The sequence below is a fragment of the Scomber scombrus genome, chromosome 2 (genome assembly GCF_963691925.1).
Source record: "Scomber scombrus chromosome 2, fScoSco1.1, whole genome shotgun sequence".
NCBI classification, from domain to species: Eukaryota; Metazoa; Chordata; class Actinopteri; order Scombriformes; family Scombridae; genus Scomber; species Scomber scombrus.
In genome coordinates this window covers 29,518,824-29,538,877 of record NC_084971.1, presented here as the reverse complement: position 1 = coordinate 29,538,877, position 20,054 = coordinate 29,518,824, and the positions used below count along the sequence as shown (strand labels likewise).

The following is a 20,054-nucleotide window of genomic DNA, read 5'->3' as shown; positions in this document are numbered from 1 at the left end:
ACACACACACACACACACACACCGTCAATTTGTCTGACAGGAAGGATGCAGCTAATCTTATCTGACTACAAGTAAATGAGATTAGACTTAACACCTTTGTGTGTGTGTGTGTGTGTGTGTGTGTGTGTGTGTGTGTGTGTGTGTGTGTGTGTGTGTGTGTGTGTGTGTGTGTGTGTGTTAGGGTGAACTAAGCTGATTAGTTGAGGTGTAGTCCTGATGAGCTGACAGGTGTTATGAGATCTGTGGAAATAAGCCGAGCACACACACACACACGCACGCACGCATGCACGCAAACACACACACACACACACACACACACACACACACACACACACACACACACACACACTTGACTTCCATTGACTTTGGACAGCCTAACCTCTAACCTTTACCTTAACTCAGAAATGACGTTTTGCCTCATTAGGAACAAGCTTTGGTTCCCATGAGGACTGTTTATACTGGAAAAGGTCAAAAAGGTAACAAAAACACACACACACAGACACACACACATTCATACCTCACACATGAACAACTCCAGAAATGTTGTCATAGCCATTTTATTATTTTTCATCCACCTATTTCACAATATCATAGATAATCCATGAAGATGCAAATAAGGACAAGCGAAACAGAGTCACAGCCTTCAACAACCAAAAGCAACAGAGATGGAGAGAGAGAGCGAGAGAGAGAGAGAGAGAGAGAGAGAGAGAGAGAGAGAGAGAGAGAGAGAGAGAGAGAGAGAGAGAGAGAGAGAGAGAGAGAGAGAGAGAGAGAATAAGAAGTAGAAGAAAGAGACATAGAAGATAAAACATAAAAAAACATTTGACTCATTTCTCAAAGGGGCATTAGAGCCCAAGCAGGCACTTTACAACTGAGTGTCACATTGTAAGTGGGGCAGATGTCTTGAGGTATCAAACAACAGGAGTACTGATGATTTAACCACAGTACATGTCATTGCACAGTTTTTTAGTGGATACATTAATTGTGGTTGACCAAAGTGGGAATCAAATCCTCACCCAGCACAGTGTGGGCCGTTTGAATCTACCCCCTCTGGACATTATTCCTGCGGTGTCCATTTTGAACTTGCACAATCCAGCTGACTTATTGGTTTTGCTCTCTAGCTGTCTTGCATTTATCAACCTAATTCAATACTATTTTGACCATGCACACTATAGGCCACTTCATTAGGTACACCTGTGCAATATAATGTAATCCAAATCAAAGGCTGTTTTCCAAAGGCTTCCTAATAGTTTGCCCTCCTCATGTATGTTAATGGGGTGGACTAAATACTAGAAACACTGTTCAATAATGCACCACCACCACCATGCAATGATTGATATAATAAACATAAAGTAGAATTACCACCTTTCTGAAATGTCAACAAAAACTGAAAATGTATAGGTTTTGTAAAAAAAAAAATTAAAATAATAATAATAATAATAATACATTGTATTTATAAAGCACTTAATATTTGAAAAACTAAACTCAAAGTGACAGATTAAAAAAACGAAACAAAACATAAAACATGATTAAAAGACAAAAGTTCTATTAAAAATAAATGTTTTAAGACCTTTTTTAAACGTTTCAATAGTCAGAGTGTTTGTATTGGATTGTATTAGATTGCACATGTGTGCACAACAAATTACATTCAGTTGGGAATTGGAGGACCTACCTGCTGAACCTTTCCTAAAAATGTGGTATTGTCTCTTATGTAACCATAAAAGATAGATTAGTAGCAGCTGTTTGGGCCACACTCATTGTTATCAGACTAACATGACCTAAAAATGCATCATACTTAGACAATTTGAGTGCATTATATGTTTTAACAATTTATTAATGTATGTTTATATTTACTTTTGTTTGTTTCTATGTAAGTCAGCTTCAAATCAAGTCAGAACAGTGTCTGTCCAAGTCTAAAAAACATCCTGTATGAGTCGGTCGAGTACTAGTGTTAAAAAAAACTATCTTTTTGCTGATTTATGCAGAGTCAGCTCCAAGTACAAAACGGTCACCATGGAATCAGTCCACTTCATGCATTTCTCTTCCTATCAAGTATTCAGTGAGGATCAGATTTACCAAAAAGACATCTGTGTGTTTCAGAGTGTGAGGGCAGTCTGGGGACACCAACACTGTCATTTACACATTTTTAAGTTTCTTTTGTCAGTGACAGGAAATGTGACCTTGCTGAAAACACTTTTTTCATGCAAATACACTTAAGTTTCATACAGATTACATTTGAGGGTACAACACAGTTTTTACTAAACTCATCCAGGTTTGTCACAGTTTGGGGCGTCTGATTGATCGGTGCTTTGTTAGACATCAAGTGATTATTTCGGAGGTCGATTAAGAGCGCTGTTTGGTCCAAGTTGCAAATGAGAACACATTGCAACTTAGCTTTGCGGATCTGTATGGTGTGTTGTGTGTGTGTGTGTGTGTGTGTGTGTGTGTGTGTGTGTGTGTGTGTGTGTGTGTGTGTGTGTGTGTGTGTGTGTGTGTGTGTATGTGTGTGTGTGTGTGTGAGGCTACAGCAAGGGTTGCAGACTGGCACAGAGCAACATTAGCAGAGATACATTACACAATAATACACATTTATAAGACCACTGTTATACCAAATCATGGTTTGCAGTATACTGTATAAAACTTAAAACATACACAGTCATTACTCAACAGGATCATGTACAGGTCAAAAATGAACAAAACTCATTCAGTTTCTTCCCCATTGAGTGTTAAAACAAATATAACAACATCTCAGTAATCAGTTTTTAGCATTAAACACAACCACCTGGATACAAGATGAAGAGAGACAGCACTTTGTGTCACTTTGCTGTAACATTAAGAAACTCTTTGATCAGTGGCATCATTTAAGGTTCGTTCCATAACTACTGTATATAAATGCCTCAAAGCCCTCTGCCCAAAAAACCATGAACAGTATGGTTAACTGGCCCAAAATATTGTGACCTAAAACAGAGGCATTTTACCAGAGCCAATCATCGATCTAGTCCCGTTGATCCACCCATGCAGCTTTCACTCAGGTGATTCTGTGATTAAACTTACTGTATCTCACTGCTGAAGTTAACACATGAGCATGGACACCGACACAAAAAAACAAAACAGATACACCGCTCTTAACAACTCCATCACATTTAGCTCCGTCACATATTTCAGTCCACCAGAAAGCTTTCCCCTCCCAAAAATACACAAATGCACTTTAAACCCCCGATGTGATACTCCTTTAAATATCTCCTTAATCGGCTACCAAATTGACCTTTAATACAATTGCACCACCCTTGGCTGACCTCTCCGAGTCTCCCTTCACTGTTTGGGGCTGGATGGGTTTGATCTCTGACCAGCATGGCACGGGTCCAAAGACTCCTTGGTGGCACCGCCGTAGACGTCTACATCGAGATCGGTCCAGGGGGCGATGTTGCCAAGCACCGAGGAGCTGCAGTCAGCCAGAGCAGCGACCTCGGCAGGCTTCAGCACGCGGTCCCACAGGTTGAATTGGGAGAGCTCACCGACCAGGGCCTGGGAGGCATCGAAACGCCCGCCCAGTGTATCCTTGGGTAGTAAGAGATGGGGCAAAATGAAGGGTTTGGTTTTAAAATACTAGAAAGTATAGAAGAGATCAATTCTTGCTGGGCTTATGTTCAACAGTCATCTATTAGCCCCTTTTCCCCACAACAACTTTTCCAGGAACCATTTTAGAAAGTCAAGCACCTTAACCTCCACTAACTGGAGGAGATAGAGTCTATATTTTGTTCCTGGCTCCCACATAGTCGCTGCTCAAGAGGTTGTACTCTCCAATGACATAGGAACTATTGGGACAATGTTTTTATTCAATGACTGCTCAAAAGCAAACCTATCTGTACTTTGGTGACAGATATTTTTCTTTTCAGTCACATCCAAATATCACCGTCTTAAATAAGTAAATCATAAGAAACAGGATCTGTATCAGGATACTTTTGTTTTAACACTTCGTATTAAAATGCATTCTGGTTTTCTGAATGGCGCCGGCAATGCAATCAGATCTCCATATGTAAATTAGCTAGGTGGATCTGGCGGACTTGTCCACAAGAATGTTACATCCCAGGTCAAGGAAACTCCTGCCACAAATGGACGTTATTCATTTCTAAATCACTTTATATGAGGAAAGACTTGTAGCAGTCTGTACTACTTGTAGCTTTGCAGAGCTTGCATTAACAGGCAGGAAGAGACGAAGCTGGGTGACCTTTCAATTTACAGGGGTGATTTTTTTCCCTATGAATGTACTGGTGCTGTACTGATTACATTTACACCTGGCGGAGATCCAAACACAATGTGAGCCTAACACCTTCAAATGTGGTCTGGCCGATTTGATCTCTGAGTGCAACTACATCTTGCATTACGATGCGGTTTCCTTATCCAGATGATGTATCCAGGTACCACCAGGTGTAAATATAGTACAGATGTAGATAATATGTCGAGATACAGTAAACATGTTGATACTTGTTATAAATGTGGCCTTGGTTCTCTGAATTCTGAAAAGTATCTCAAGAACTTTGTATTCATAGAAGAGAAAATAAAGGGCTAACAGTTTGCTTTATTCATGTGTATTTTATGTCCTTGAGCATTACACAAGCTTTAAATGAACAACAAGTAAGATTGGCCCATCTTCCAAGGTTATTATGTTGTTTTTTTGTATTAATACCAACAGGTTACCTCTGATCCCCAAAACTACAACCTCCCCTTCATCATTGGTGTACAGTATGTCCTGCCATGGTTAAATAACAATGAAAATGCAGGCTAAAGCTTTATCCCTACAAAGCAATATTGTGTTTTGATGAGCCCCAACCTGAATAAGATTAAAACAATTTTTTAAGGGGGATGTCCCTGGATTTTCCCCATAAAATCTGATCATTACATCAACAGGACAGCAATTCATCATGCATGCTGAGCGGCGATGATTAAAAGTACTCGCTCGCCCCGTCTATTAAATTGAGTCTTGTTGCATCATTGGAGCATCTTGTAGAATTGAACTCACAGCTCTCACAGCTTTTTATCCTTTATCCAAAGACAATGGGCTGCTGAATGAGCTTTGGGTTGGTATTTTGACACCACAGAAAGGGGATAATGTCAGATTTCACAATGGTTATGTAATGTGTGTGTCTCACTAATGAAAGAGAGAGGCAGCGAGCCCCATTGTGAGGATAAACACCATTAGGTTTTCTGACTGCTCAAGTGTGAAAAGATGACAGTGGTTCTTGGAAATAGCAATTGGTCTGTCCATTAATCTGTTCATTCATCTACCATCTATCATGACTCATCCATCAATCATCCATCCTTTTATCTATCGATTCTTTCATCAGTCCATATGTCCTTCTACCCATTAATCCATCTATCTGTCCTCCATCCAGCCATTAATGTGCACATCCATCCACTCATCTAGACATCCACCAGTCCAATCCTTCATCCACCCATCCATCTGTAAATCTCACCTGCTCCTGGCCGAGTATGAGGACTCCGCCGGGTTTGATGGGATGCCAGGCAGCCAGTCCTTCACCCCTCCCCTTCATCTTTCCTCCCTGATAGGCTTTCCACACTCCGTCCCTCAGGGTCCAGCTAACACAGATGTGTTGCCACTCATCCTGTGGGAGCGACAACGGCAGCTGGGCCACCTACAGATTGGAGAATAAAGTGACTGCAATTAGCTGACAGGTCTGGTGGTGCTGTAAAATCAGATTTGGACAAGTGTTGGCAGTAATTAAGGCAGAATCTGGACTCCCTGTCTCAACCTCCCTGTCACTGCATTTTACACCCTCACTCCTCTAATTAAATATTAAAGCACTATAAAAGAAAGTATTAAAGGTGGAGTCAGTCATTCTGGAGAAACATTGTAGATATATTTGAACTAAAGACCCAAACAAATGCACCCCTGTCTTGGTGCTCCTTCAGAATCTCCACTCTCCAAATTAATGGATGTGGGTTGCAAATATTTTAGACACTTTTAAAGTTTTATGGGTATGGATATGAATGTGTATGTGGTCATGGATATGAGTAAGATGTGTTTTGGCTTGTGTGTGTGTGTGTGTGTGTGTGTGTGTGTGTGTGTGTGTGTGTGTGTGTGTGTGTGTGTGTGTGTGTGTGTGTGTGTGTGTGTGTGTATTAGTGTTATGTGTATATATTGTACATCTTATTTTATTTTTATGCTGCAATTGGACTTATCAAACGGAAGTTGCATTGTATACTTGCAATGACAATAAAGATTTATTCTATTCTAAAATATGGCGGACTCCAGAGCAGTGCGCCAGCTGTAGAATAATTGTCTCATAAGCACAACAGGGTATCAATACTCTCCACCTCTCTGCAGCCTTCCTAATGTCTCATTCGACCTGCGTTCAGTGTCTCTGTCTACAAAAGCAGCCGCCCGTCAGCTGCTGGGAAGCTGAGAGGACAGCGTCAAGTGAAACAGCCTTCACCAAGCTGACTGACAGCAGTAATTAACTGAACCAAATTTGTTTGCATGTCGGCTCCACGGAAAGAAATCAACAGTGTATTATTTATTTACTCATTGATATGGTTAATAACTTCAAAACACAGCAGGGTATTTGTGTGATTTAAACAGCTGCCTGCTCAGATTACACTTCACTAAATACAACACAAACAGACTCAGTGTGAAAAATATTGGAGTTATTCATCAAGCTGTTTCCGATTCAGTGTGATTTGATAAATTTGATAAAATAAACTCAAATCTGTTCCATGAGAAAATGTTTTAAATGTGAATTGGCCTCTCTCTCTCTCTCTCTCTCTCTTTCTCTCTCTCTCTCTCTCTCTCTCTCTCTCTCTCTCTCTCTCTCTCTCTCTCTCTCTCTCTCTCTCTCTCTCTCTCTCTCTCTCTCTCTCTCTCTCTCTCTCTCTCTCTCTCTCTCTCTCTCTCTCTCTAGCTGCCATTCAACAGATACAGAAGACGAGAGACTGTCGGCTGTCTGATGACTTCGCTTGTCTGCCCTGTGAACTATGCTGCTGATTCATCGGAGTAGTATTGTGTGGTCGCTCCGAGCCACTGTGTTTACATTACATTTACAGAATCAGTGCTGTGTATGATTTTTTTTAACGCACACACAGACGGTACAGTTAGCAGACTGCGAGGAAATATTAGCTGAATTTGACATAAAAGTGTGTTGGATTAGAATTACTGACTCTACCTTTAAAACTATGAATAAAACAACAACTGCAAAAAGCTTGTTTATGTGCTTGTCTCTTCGACTACCATTAAAAATGTACAAAAATAAAACATGGACATGTACACCCATTATTGATTTAATTCAATGTAATATTGGCATTTGCTATTTTTCATGTTGTGGTAAATACCTTACCATGACCCCTATTTATTATTCTTTTCCTCTTTTTGTTTCTTTCTTTTTTTTGTGTGTGTGGGGTTTTAAATTTTTAATGTGTTGTTCAGGATAACCATCTGCTTTTGATCCATATTGTCTGTAGCAGAAGGAAAAAATGTTTTGTTTTGGGTTTTCTTTTACCAATGACTCATTAGACTGGAAGGCTCAGACAGAGGTGAAGCAGAGTGGATCGATTCACAATCTCATCTGTAGTGCACCCAGAGAAACCAACTGCAAACCTAATATACACTGTTATCCTCATTTTACTATCACAAATATTAATTGCATGCAGTGACATTTTCTATGTTAGTCTTTGCTCTCGTCATGAGTCATGTAACATGGAATGAAAGAGTTAACCTGTTGCACCAATTAGTATGTTTTCATGGCTAATATAAATCAATGAATTACAATCAGACACCAACTGGAACAGCACAACAAGCTATTAATGATTTCCTTTTCCCTGAAACCGACGGGGTATAAACTTGTTAATTATTTTCACTGGAAGAAGCCATTAATTGCCAAAACAACATTATATATTCAGTTAACTTCCTTCAACCATTTCAAACCCTCATCTATGAGGAGAAATGAAATTAAAAAAACATTCCCGTGTACCTTGTCGTTGATGAGCAGCTCCACAGGGTTGTGGACTCCTTGTAGCAGCACCAGCTCATTTGGTTGCCCCGGCACTGAGTAGGAAAATGGGGTCCCGATCCCCCCTTCTTTAGCCTTCAGCCATACGCAGGCAGTGAAGGCGTACATCTCAGTTATTTCTTTTCTGACCAGGCCGTACATGTAGTTGGTCCGCATGGGGAAGGAGAGGACGAAGCCATCAGGGAACGACGGCTCTGTCAGCGCTGTGGAGACACAGATAAAAGGAGATGAACAGATGTAGAAATGGAGAGAGGGGAAGATAAAGAGAGATAAATGTGGAAGGATGATTTCTCTATGGACAATTTATACAAGACACACACACACACACACACACACACACACACACACACACACACACACACACACAGCGCTTAGCAAGAGCTCAACAGTACAGGTACAGTAAAGATCAGCCTCTTTAACTCGAGGCCATCTCTTATGGCAGAGAAGCTGCAGAGACAGTTGGAGGGGGCTGAAGAAGATAAAAAGATTAAAAAAAAGAGATAAAAAGAGGATATAAAACTGCTTTGCCAACTCTCCATCTCTTCTCTACACCAGTGGTTCTCAAAACAATCAAAAATTAGATCTCAGACACCTATTTGATTAGATTTTGTTATAAGATCCTCTTTCCAGTCTTTTACCTCTCTCTGTGTCACTATTAGAGTAAACTTAACCTCCATTTACCATGACTGTACTTGGCAAACAGGAAATAACACAAACATACAGCCAGTGTGACATTTCTAAATGATAAAATAAAGATCTTTAATATAAATTCATATGATTATGATATATAAAAGCTGCAAATGATTTCAGGTCATTTCCATTAAATTCATTCGCTGTGTTTTATTTTTATTTTTCAGCTCATAGCTCTATGTGACATTTAACAACCTTCAGAACTCATTAATCATCTTATTTTAATCTACAGCTTATTCTCTACTGCTGTGATGACCCAGTTAGCCCACAGCGCTCATTAAAGTTTCATTTTAGCCTTCCCTTGCCATGCTCTCAGGTTCATCAGCTTGGCGATGCAGCTGTTTACCTGCCTGTGATCATCCCCACACAACCTTCCCTTCATCCACCACCTCGTGACTTTACTGCCCCTCTCCCCCCACACTCACTGTGCTCCAGCTCAGTGACGCGGTGGTTCACGGTATCGATGCCATGATTGATCTTCTCATGCTGGCCGTGCGTCTCTTTCCTCATAGTCTGTCGCTCCTTCTCTAACATCTTTATTTTCCTCTCCAGTTCCCCCTCCAGGTCCTCCACTCTCCAGGTGCCCTTTCCGCGGCCGGGAGAGGCCTTAGATTGGGGTTTGGGGGCAGGAGAAGCATGAGAGGCAGGGCGGCGGCTCCCTGGGGTGACTGCGGAGGGTGTAGAGGAGGCACCACCGGTGGGTGGAGTGGGAGATTTGACAGTGTTACCAGCCGGGCTGCTGCTACTTGAGCCCATGGATGTGTCGGTGAGGTTTAAGGCGGCAGGGCCAATCTCTGCCTGCAGGGAGGGGTGAGAGAAAAAGACAGGAAGGTGTTATAGACTTGAAAAAGACATTTAGAAAGATGGTCAAAGAGGTCATAAAAAAATGCAGCTGAAGAAAAAAAAAACAGCTAACTTGTTCACAAGAGATCTAAAATGGGAAGCAGCCAGGACAGAAGATGTATTTTAGCTTTTGTTATAATGTAGCTTTCAGTGACAGTCTCACTGATTGAGATGGATTTTCAATAAATTTAGTACAGACATTCATGGTCCCCCCAGGATAAATCCTGTAGGGATCATGAGTGTATGGTAACGCACTGGATTTTAATAAAGCGCCACACTGAAGTTGACATTTCTGTATTTTATTAAATATCTCAACAACTAATAAATTCATTTGTATTTTCATTCCCTGGAGGATAAAATCTTATGAAGTTGTTGATTCACTGTTGCTGCGCCATCAACAGGTCAAAATTACTATCTGCTTAATTTGGTTTATGACCAAATATCAAATATCAAATCTGGTATTCCCATCTGCCTCTGCTGTAATTTGTGTTAAGTGCTAAATAGCAACAGACTAAACTAAGATGGTGCTGAAGCTGAATCAGATTTCACAAATAAGGTCAGCGCTTACAAATTTAAAACATTTAACATTTTTTTAGAAGATCACCCCCAGTCAACACACTGCTAAGGTGCAATATTTTGTTTCTATCTTGTTACTTCTGACGTGTGTGGACATTATCAGAGAAGCATCAGAGATAACGACGTATTTGAATCTGACATATTGTGAACAGTATTTTGTATTTGCATGTAAAATAATAAAATAAACATCAATCAAATCAAACAATCCGATCAACCATTTGTCCTGATGAAGAGATAAAGACTAAAAGCTTGGACTTAAGTCTAAAGAGTATTTTGCTTCAATATTAAATCAACAACAACAGTGCACTTAAACATACAGCTGGTTTGGTTCTGCCCTCCTCAGTATATGCCTGGTGCAGTGTTATAGCCTGGTATAAATCGTTATATTGATCAAATTAATTGTTTTTAGGTTATTTATTTTGTCTTATGTGAAAGACCCACACGCTGAACAAGGCAGCACCTTCAAATGGAGTGTCGTTATACATTTAACAAGAGGAAAATACAAGAGGACAGTTTGTGAGTGCTTGACTTATTCTATGAATCTTTGGTTTATTTAACTTTAAGAAATTAACCATAAGGGCAACGAGCTGATCATTTCTGTCTTCTTTTTAGTAGCATCAATAATGTATGGATTTTTTTTGTTTTAAGTGTTTGTTTTAGTGGCGTTTTGAAACTGACACTACGGGAAGAGAAATGATAATAACGTAAGTGATGATAGTAGTATCCAGGCAGTAGCAGTATTAGTATTCATAGCGGAAACATAAAAAGGTTGTTGGTGAAGCAGCAGTAAAAAAAAAAAAGAGAGAGAGATACTGCTGTTGGTGTAGATGAGACAGCTGTGAAGGAGATATATAATATCAAGAGAATTGCTGAGGCAGGACCGGCCGTCCAGGATATAAATTCACACTGACGGAGGCAACCTTGCTTCTGACTGTGCTTGGGGAGAGCTGGCAGTGTGTGTGTGCGTGTGTGTGTGTGTGTGTGTGTGTGTGTGTGTGTGTGTGTGTGTGTGTGTGTGTGTGTGTGTGTGTGTGTGTGTGTGTGTGTGTGTGTATGTGTTGTGTTATAAGCCTGCCTATGTCTCAATCTCAGCATGCACACAAACTGAGAAGCTGACCTCCCCTCCCTCCACCGCTCTCTTTCCTGTCCAGCCAGCTTCATCTTTTATTTATGCCTCTATCCTGCTGTCAGATGCAGAGGTAGAGGGTAGATGCAGTTGACACAGCGGGGGGAGGAGGAGGGGGGGAAGAGGGTGGCGGAGGGAGTGTGAGGGCCAGGTGGGAAGATTTCCCTTGGGGTCCGTGGGGAGAGTGCGCAAGACCTGCCTGTGTCACGAGGCATTTGTCAGAAAAGAGGAGAGGTGAAGATAAAAGAGGAGGGGAAGGATGGAGAGGGACGGAGGGAGGGAGTTGGAGGGCACCTTAGATGATGAACACAGACGTCAATGCACAAGCGTTTAAACAATTTTGATTCAATGATTTCTGCATGGCTTGTGGCACTTCAGATCTGATTTCAAATTTTGGGTGACAGTAAATGATCAATTCTGGGAGGATTAACCGTATATAGTCACATTTAGCCTATGAGTGAGGTCTTAAACTACAGTAGATACCAGTCTGTCAGTGTTAAAACTGTTAAACTGACCAGACATGGACCTTTTTTAGTCACCAGCTATTCACCAGTCTGTTGCATAATGCTGAATTCAGTTCAAATCTCTTTCAAACTAAACTCAAAAAACATCAAGAGAACAACAGGTTTTTGCCAAAGTTTGTCAAGCCTGAGCTCACTACTGTATCATCTTCCCCTTTACCTCTAGTTTCTCAATGCGGTCCTTCAGGTCCATGATGGCCCTGGCCAGCTCCTCCACAGCCCGAGCCGTCTGCAGCTGCGCCGCGGCGGAGGAGCTCACATCATCCCCGGCCATGACCCGCCTGTTCCCGCTCCAGACCCCGACGCTGCGCTCCGGGATGCTCTTCTCGTCCTCCAGGTCGCTCTCGCATTCAGTCAGCTTCCCTGTGAGCTCCCGGATGGTCCTCTGGTCCATGAGGATTTGGTCGTTCTGCTGCAGGACCATCTGCCGGAGCTCCTCCGCTGTAGTCCGGAGATAAGTCCAGTCCTCATCCCCGGCTGCATATGGATCATCCGCCTGCTGCTGCTGCTGCTGCTGCCTCAGATCCTTGGTCTTGCACTCTCCGACGGGAACAGGCGTGCAGATCAACCGGCTGAAGCTGAACTGTTTAGCGGACCCTCCCCCGGTTTCCTCCCCGAGATTGAGCTCGTTTAAAGTCGGGACCTCCAGGCCGATGCCACCGAGCCCGTTCCCTCCATTGTAGGACTCGGCACCGTGCAGCGCGCCCAGCGGACCAGCGTGCGCCACCGATCCAGGCTCCAAAGGCTGGAGCAGCGACTCCGATGTCAGGGTGCCGTTGTCGCTGAGAGGCGAGGCTTGTTTTCGGGGGTAAACACTGGCGATGATGCAGATGACCGCGCCGAGGAAGGCCAAGGTGCCCGCTCCCACAAGCACCACCACGAACTTCATGATGACTGTGGAGATCGACGCAAAAAAGGTTACGATTCAGGAGAGAAAGCTGACATGCACACAGCAGTTGAAAATGATTTCGTTTTGGAGGCTACAGCATGCTACAGAGAGCAGCATCACAGCGCGTGGGGACACTGCATCACCCGAACATGATCATTATCTGATTAGTGATTAATAATCTGCCTCTTCTGACAGCTGCCGGAGCTGTTGGATGTAAAAATGATTCACTTACTCAGAGAAGATGTTTGTCAGAGGCACTGCTGTTTTCTCCTCGCCTCCTTCTCTCTCTCTCCCTCTCTCCCTGTGTGTGTGTATGTGTGTAATACTGATGGAGCCGTGCTGTCTGGTCCAGAGATGCTCTCTCCAAACGTCTCCGTGTTGCTAAGCTGCTCTCCTCCGCGCGTTACCATGGGGACCGTGGGAGAGGAGGAGCGAGGCTGCTGTGGGCATGCGTCAAAGCAGAGGTGAACCTCCAGCAGCAGCATGAATAAACAGTGATGAATCAATGTTTGTGTGTGTGTGTGTGTGTGTGTGTGTGTGTGTGTGTGTGTGTGTGTGTGTGTGTGTGTGTGTGTGTGTGTGTGTGTGTGTGTGTGTGTGCGTGCTACAGACAAACACACTGGAAGAGAGAAAACAGAAGGTGATAGAAGAGGATGAAACGTCAAAAAGAGACAGCTGACGTGTGTCATTGTGCATGTTTTTGCTCATTAAACTAATTAGGCTTTTTGTTTTGACTTTGTAATAAAAGATAAAGCATTAATTCTGGTTTGGAGAGGGAACTTAAATTTGTAAATCCTAACAAAATCTACACAAACAAACAAAACAATCGAGGGGAAATTGGAGAAAATATAAAATACACAAAACTATTTGTGATCAACAGTGTAAAAAAAATAAATAAATAAATAAATAAAATGTATTTATGATGCACCCTTAAGTGCACAACACACACACTCACTCTCTCTCACACACACACACACACACACACACACACACACACACACACACACACACACACACACACACACACACACACACACACACACACACACACACAGAAAACATACGTCATGTCTGAAATGACAATCCCAGCTATCCGGAGCTGAAATAATCCAAAGCTTTTACAGAAGCAGTACAGTTGCCTAAGTGCTGCATTCATCTGCCTGCATCTATTCACAGATATAACAATACATATCTGATGTTAAGATAAAAAGGTCATACACCTGAATTAGAGGGGGGAGCTAGAGGAAGGAAGAGGAGATTCTGGGGTCATGAAACACTAAAGGTTTTTTGACCAAGTGGGAGGAAGGACATTTTCTTGTTTTCAACAGAAATAATCCGACCCTGACAACGTACTTCTCTTCTCCTCTCTTCTCTTCTCTTCCCTTCTCTTCTCTTCTCTTCTCTTCTCTTCTCTTCTCTTCTCTTCTCTTCTCTTCTCTTCTCTTCTCTTCTCTTCTCTTCTCTTCTCTTCTCTTCGCTTCTCTTCGTTTCTCTTCTCCCAGAAGCGTTTTCTTCACAGGGTATATGATCCACTTTAATAAAGTTTGCTATTGATATTTGTCCAAATTAAATTAAGACATGCAGCACAGGATAAAAGTAAAGTGGTTAAGAAAACATCTGGGCAACAGCACATAACCAGCAGGCCTACTGCCAGCTGGAGAAGCAAAGCTGTTGATTAGCACAACATTAAAAGACAAACCTTGAACCCATAACCTCGGATATAAATCTGTGATACTTCAATTCATTCCAGGAGTTACTTTGTGTTAGTAAAATTAAGTTTGTTGGTGAGCACTCTTTCCATTAACCCACTTACACTTCACGTTGTACATTTTCTGGAAAACATTTCATCAACTTTGAGTGAGAACAGAGCAAACATCATGTCTACTACTGTAATATGTCTGTAAAGCTGTACTTAGTCCCAGCACGCTAACACGCTATGATGTATACTGTGTATCATGTTAACACAGTAGGATAGCTAATATTTTCTAATTAGCACTAAACACAAAGTGCAGATGAAGCTGAATGTCATTACTTTTTCTAGTTTTTGGTCATAAACCAAAGGTTACTGGGTTGATTTAGACCCTTATGTTGCCACTAAAGGTCATCAAGTTATTACAAGTCATCCTGAGGGGGGCCATTAAAATTAAATGACAATCTAGATCCGCAGTGTTTAAGAAGTTTCAGTCTGGACCAAAGTGGTGGACTGACTGACCAGCCAACATCGTCACTGTTAGAGCTACACTGATTACATGGCGAAAGTGAATATAAAGCACAAGTCTCGATTGCATTTTTGCCTATTGAGACAACGTCAGATTAGATGGAGACATTTGTATCTCTGCCTCGTCTCTGGTAAATGTGTCCTTATTTGAGCTGAATTTCAGTGCGAGTCTACAGGGAGGACGATTCGCTTTGATTCTGAATGACTGATGTTTTAGCTGATTTCTCTTTTTTCTTGACACAACGTAACCCTTGTGGAACAAGATTTGGTATTTTGATATGAGACATCGAAACAGACTTCACACAGGTTTTTTAGAGTGAAAAGATGTCATATTTGCAAAATTGCAGCAGTCCTTTCTGTCTATCTTCTTTTTTTCATTTCTCTTGCAAAGATTATAACATGACTGTAAAAGCAGATACCCTTCTGACATGCAACAACTTAAGAAAGCCACAAATTATGTGTTTTCCATCCTCAAGTCAAACTCCATTCAGATGGTTTGGTTTGAAACAAAGCTTAAACATCCACCACAACCAGAGGCTCAAACACCAGTCTGGGCAGGAATCCCTGCAGCGACCAGTAGCCGAGATTATAGATTAATCTCCAGAGGTGGCCGATGTTGCATGCAGACACACACGCACACACACACACACACACACACACACACACACACACACACACACACACACACACACACACACACACACACACACACACACACACACACACACACACACACACACACACACACAGATGTGGGCTACACATAGTTTTATTTATCTAATCTGGAAGCCACATTGAGATTGAAAGTAAAAAGTAGAGTAGAAATATCATGATAATGGTAATGACATAACAATATAAAATAGCTTTAAATATACATTCATATAGACAACAACATGACAAATTATAAATAAGTGCAATTCTAACATATTCTTGGCGTAGGTATAAAAAAGAAAAAAATATACAAGCATATTATGTTCAACAGTCACAACTAAAATCAACAGAACCTCTAAGCAAACTTTGAATTGCTCTCAACATCAGTACATTTTCAGTCTACCTTGTAAATTATTCCAGACAAATGGGGTGAAATATCCAAAGGGTAAATTCTTTCCAAGATTAGTATTTACTGCAGAACCATTTGTCAGCTAGTTCTCAGGACAGATGTTAAACGTAGAACGCCTTTGGCATAGCACGACAATAAATAAAGTGGTAATTTTTGGAATTAGCCTTTATAAACCCCTATAAATTAAGAGATAAAAGTGTTAATCTCACCTGACAGAGAGGGAGGGTCAGCCCACCCTCTGATACATGACACAGTAGTGGATCTACAAGAGAGATAGATAGCATCCAGATGTTTAAGATTAGAGATAAGAGCATGCCTATAAATAATATCGCCATAATTCAACACAGAGTGAAAGGTTGCTTCCACAGTTCTTATCCTAAAATATACAATGGGAGACAGGAGCTGTGCCGATACCAAAAAACAATGGCAACCTTTTGCAAAGTTGTCTATATGATGTTTAAAAGTATATTTGTCATCAATCCAGATGCCTAAGTATTTATAATGATGACCTTTCTCAGTCAGGGTATTATTTAAAGTTCAGATCCAAAAAGCTAATGTCAATTTCCTTAGCTCTTCAGAAAAACATATATCTGCATTTTAAATAAGTTTAAGTTTAAGAAGGGGTAGGGTATTAAATGAGAGTTACAGATTATTAATGGCTGACTTGATAGAGTTGGCTGAACTGTATAAAAATAGTATAATCTGCATAAAATGTAAATTAGATGTATTAAGGGACATGCCACTGTTATTATAGATAGTGAATAATCCCAGGCCTTAGATAGAGCCCTGTGGAACGCCCTTAGTCACCGCAAAAAAACTAATATTTAACATCGCCCACACACTGCTGTCTGTCTGAGAGGTGCTTGCTAAACCATCTCAAAGTGTTTGAGTCCATGCCAATGTCTGACTGTCTATTTATGAGTGGAAAATGATCAATGGTGTTAAAAGTGTTTGATAAGTCAACAAAAAGAGAGCTGTACCGTGCATCTTACAGTTGACACAATATAATTTTAAACCCAAACCACATATCAAACCAAAATGACTATTTTTAGTTCCATCTGGCTTCTCGCTCCAGTGGTCCCCTGCCAACGAGGAAAGATGGAGGAACAGAGGGAACGCGGAACCTCTAATTCTGCTCTCTGTGTTTTACATCCATTCCCAACAGTAGATCAATAAAACAGCCTGTGGAGGAGAGTAAAGCTGTTTGAACTACATGTATGTATTCATTACAACATCAAAACATAATGAGATGAATGCCCAGGCGTTGTGACCTGAAGATAACCCCAGCCTTCACAATCCCACTGAAACACAAACATTGGCCCCTTTTATGGAGAGCTATTCATGCTCCAATGAGCGTATCAAAGCAACTCAACAGCTCCTCCCTGTGGGACATTTGGGAACTGCAACACCTTAAACAAAATCAGCTTACTTTTCTAAAGGTTGGAGCAGGTACATGATGATTAGTAGCAGAAGAAAAAATTAGAAGTAGGCCTTTTGGGATTCACATTTTTCTTTAAAGTTGTACCAATCACAATGTGTCATATTATAAAAATGGATCAAATGACTATGAGTAATGTTGAAGGGGTTACTCACCATGATTTGCAGCTGGCAGCTGTTTTCAGCTGTGCACTACTCACCCATCATCGAATGGCACACAATGTTGGCAGCGTCTCAACATGGCTGAATTAACCTCCTAATCCCCGAGGCAAGAGTTTGACCATACTGACTCCTCTATAGCCTACATGATAGTGGCCCAAAGCTGAAAAAAAAATCCACTTGTACTTGCTGCTTGGAAATGTGAATATTTGCCAGTTTGAGTTTTTTGGCTGTTAGTCAGACAAAATGAGTAATTTTAATGCATTTTTAAAACTGTCTTCAGACCTTTTATATACTGAACAATACATTGTTAATTAAAGAAAACACTTGCCAGAGCTATTAATAATGGAAATAATTGTTGGTTGTAGCCTTACAGCACTCCTATGATGGAATAATACTACTTTGCTCAGTTTTCTGTGCACAATTTGATTAAAACGCACATTTTTAATACATGCTCTCAATATGAACTAAAACAATGAAAGCCTTAAAACTAGAGTTCTTCTTCAAGACTTAAACCACAAAAAAGGATCCGTCACTGTTGATTTTGTACTTCAGTGGTTCAAATTTCAAATGAAGTTGCGATAAATCAAATGATATAACCCTGATATGGAGAAGAGTGCATATATAACGTGGACTCATCAGGTGGGCGGAAAAAAAATCCAAAGTAATGTTGCTGCCTGTTTGTTGGATGTAGAATTATGTAATTGTTTGCTAACAACTTTACAAGATGCCAGTGTTAGATATGGAAGGAGAGTTTTTCCTTCAGAGCTGCTGGAGCTGATTGGTGCTGGGAGGAGGAGGTGGAGTGGGTGCCCGTGGTCCACTGGGAGACATAATAATGTGGGCAGATAACACACCGCAGTACTTCTGAACTGTGATTGAAAGGTTATATCTCACATTCAAATGTCCAACACTTGAAGTAGATACCCATACTTGCTACTGAATTAATTTCTTTACCTATAAAGTATCTGTTGAAAAAAGTCGAAAGAAAGCAAGCTGATTTTTTAGGAGCTTTTAATTAAAAGCCTTGTACAAGAAACACACACAGAAAGCAACAACAGTAACAGGTAACATGACACAGAATACGTAATCTGTACAATAAGGGTTTGCACAACATGCTTCAGAAGTTCAGATACATTACAATGTCATCATTATCCTCAACCTCCTCGTCATTACAACCAATACAATGTACATTATTCATATTAGCATTAACACCAGACAAAACTGCAGTCTTGACACATTATAATTGTCAGTTGGAGTTTGCCTTCTGATCAAACCCATATTGGACTATTAAAAAAAAAAAAAATTGCATTCAAATAAAACATCACATTGACATTATGCATATTTCAAAAAAAAGTTTACGTACAGTACAAAGGGAAAAAAAGAAGCTTAAAAAGCACACATTTTAAATTCATTAAGCATCTTTATCCACACATTTAAACAAGGATCCTTCCTTTTTTCCAATTAATGCCAAATATAGCATTTAAAATTACATCACATATAAATGTAAAACAATTTTAAAAAAGGGAAAAGAAAGGAAGCTTAATAAAACAAAACAAATAATAAAATGAAGAGCCCTATTTGGTTGAAAGATAGGCCACTAAGTTGAGTTGTGCTACCCCATATGAAAAAGAAAAAAAGGAAGAAAAAACATTGCTATCAACTGTTGGAAACATTGCCTAGCAGCCTAAAACCTTACACATCTACCAACTGCAAGAGTCACTTCTATCCACCACTTAAAGATATTAAAAGATATAGTAGATGAGAAAATCTATCCCAAATCACAATATATCCATTTGGAGAAGAAAATAATCCATTATGTTTACGTTTTTCAAGAAAATATAGAAGACCCAAGTTTGTCTTTTCACTTTGTCAAATAAGGATTGAAAGTTAACCGTGCTTTTAAGAAGTATCACATGTGATATTTCCACTTTATGAGTAACCGTTACTATTTTTCTTCATGTAATGGATGTGTAACTTTGGAATAAATCCTTCCACATGTAACCTATGAGTGTATTGAAACAGAACAAACTAGAACCATCCAGTATACGACAGGAGAGGAGGCGACGTCTTCCTCGCCGGTGAACGCTGCGCTCGCCTTTTCATTTATTTATTCATTTCTAACAGAAGACGACAAAAACCATTCAAAGGTTTTCTTTTTTTTACAGTTTGCGATCATGTAATCTTCATCTTTACCACGCTTCACTTATGGCAGGTTTAAAAGGAAATGTTTATTTTAGAGCGGAGTAAGAAAAAAAGGGTCGCCTGGAGTGCAGCTGAGGGGTTGAAGGTGCAGCTATAGGGCAACACATGCGGAAGATTTTTTAAATACTTGTAACACACAGGTAAGAACACCAGAGTGGGAAGGTCTAGAAACAGCAGGCAGCACCAGATAAAAAGGGTTTGGAGACTGAGTATAAATGGCTAGGTTTCTTCAACTTGAAGGTTGAAAACAGTTTTTAAAAAAATCTTTTCAGTCTTTCAAGATTTCCGTCATTTGGCTTGTAACAA

The 20,054-nt window shown here is 40.6% G+C and overlaps 1 protein-coding gene across 1 annotated transcript; it reads right to left on the bottom strand.

Annotated features, from left to right (window-relative positions):
• Positions 1–3,312: 3,312 nt before the first annotated feature.
• Positions 3,313–12,669, bottom strand: nptxrb (neuronal pentraxin receptor b). The gene is made up of 5 exons (XM_062437983.1): positions 11,941–12,669; positions 9,140–9,512; positions 7,986–8,227; positions 5,475–5,654; positions 3,313–3,558 (listed from the first exon to the last, which is right to left on the bottom strand). Exons 1-5 carry the CDS (start codon positions 12,667–12,669, stop codon positions 3,313–3,315), a joined length of 1,770 nt encoding a protein of 589 aa, XP_062293967.1.
• Between the last annotated feature and the right edge of the window lie 7,385 nt (positions 12,670–20,054).

Coding starts and splice junctions, on each gene's coding strand:
- nptxrb (XM_062437983.1), bottom strand. CDS start 12,669: ATGAAGTTCGTGGTGGTGCTTGTGGGAGCGGGCACCTTGGCCTTCCTC. Junction 8,228..9,139: donor CGTCACTGAGCTGGAGCACA/GTGAGTGTGGGG, acceptor GTGTCTCCACAG/CGCTGACAGAGCCGTCGTTC. Junction 3,559..5,474: donor TCATACTCGGCCAGGAGCAG/GTGAGATTTACA, acceptor TTACTACCCAAG/GATACACTGGGCGGGCGTTT.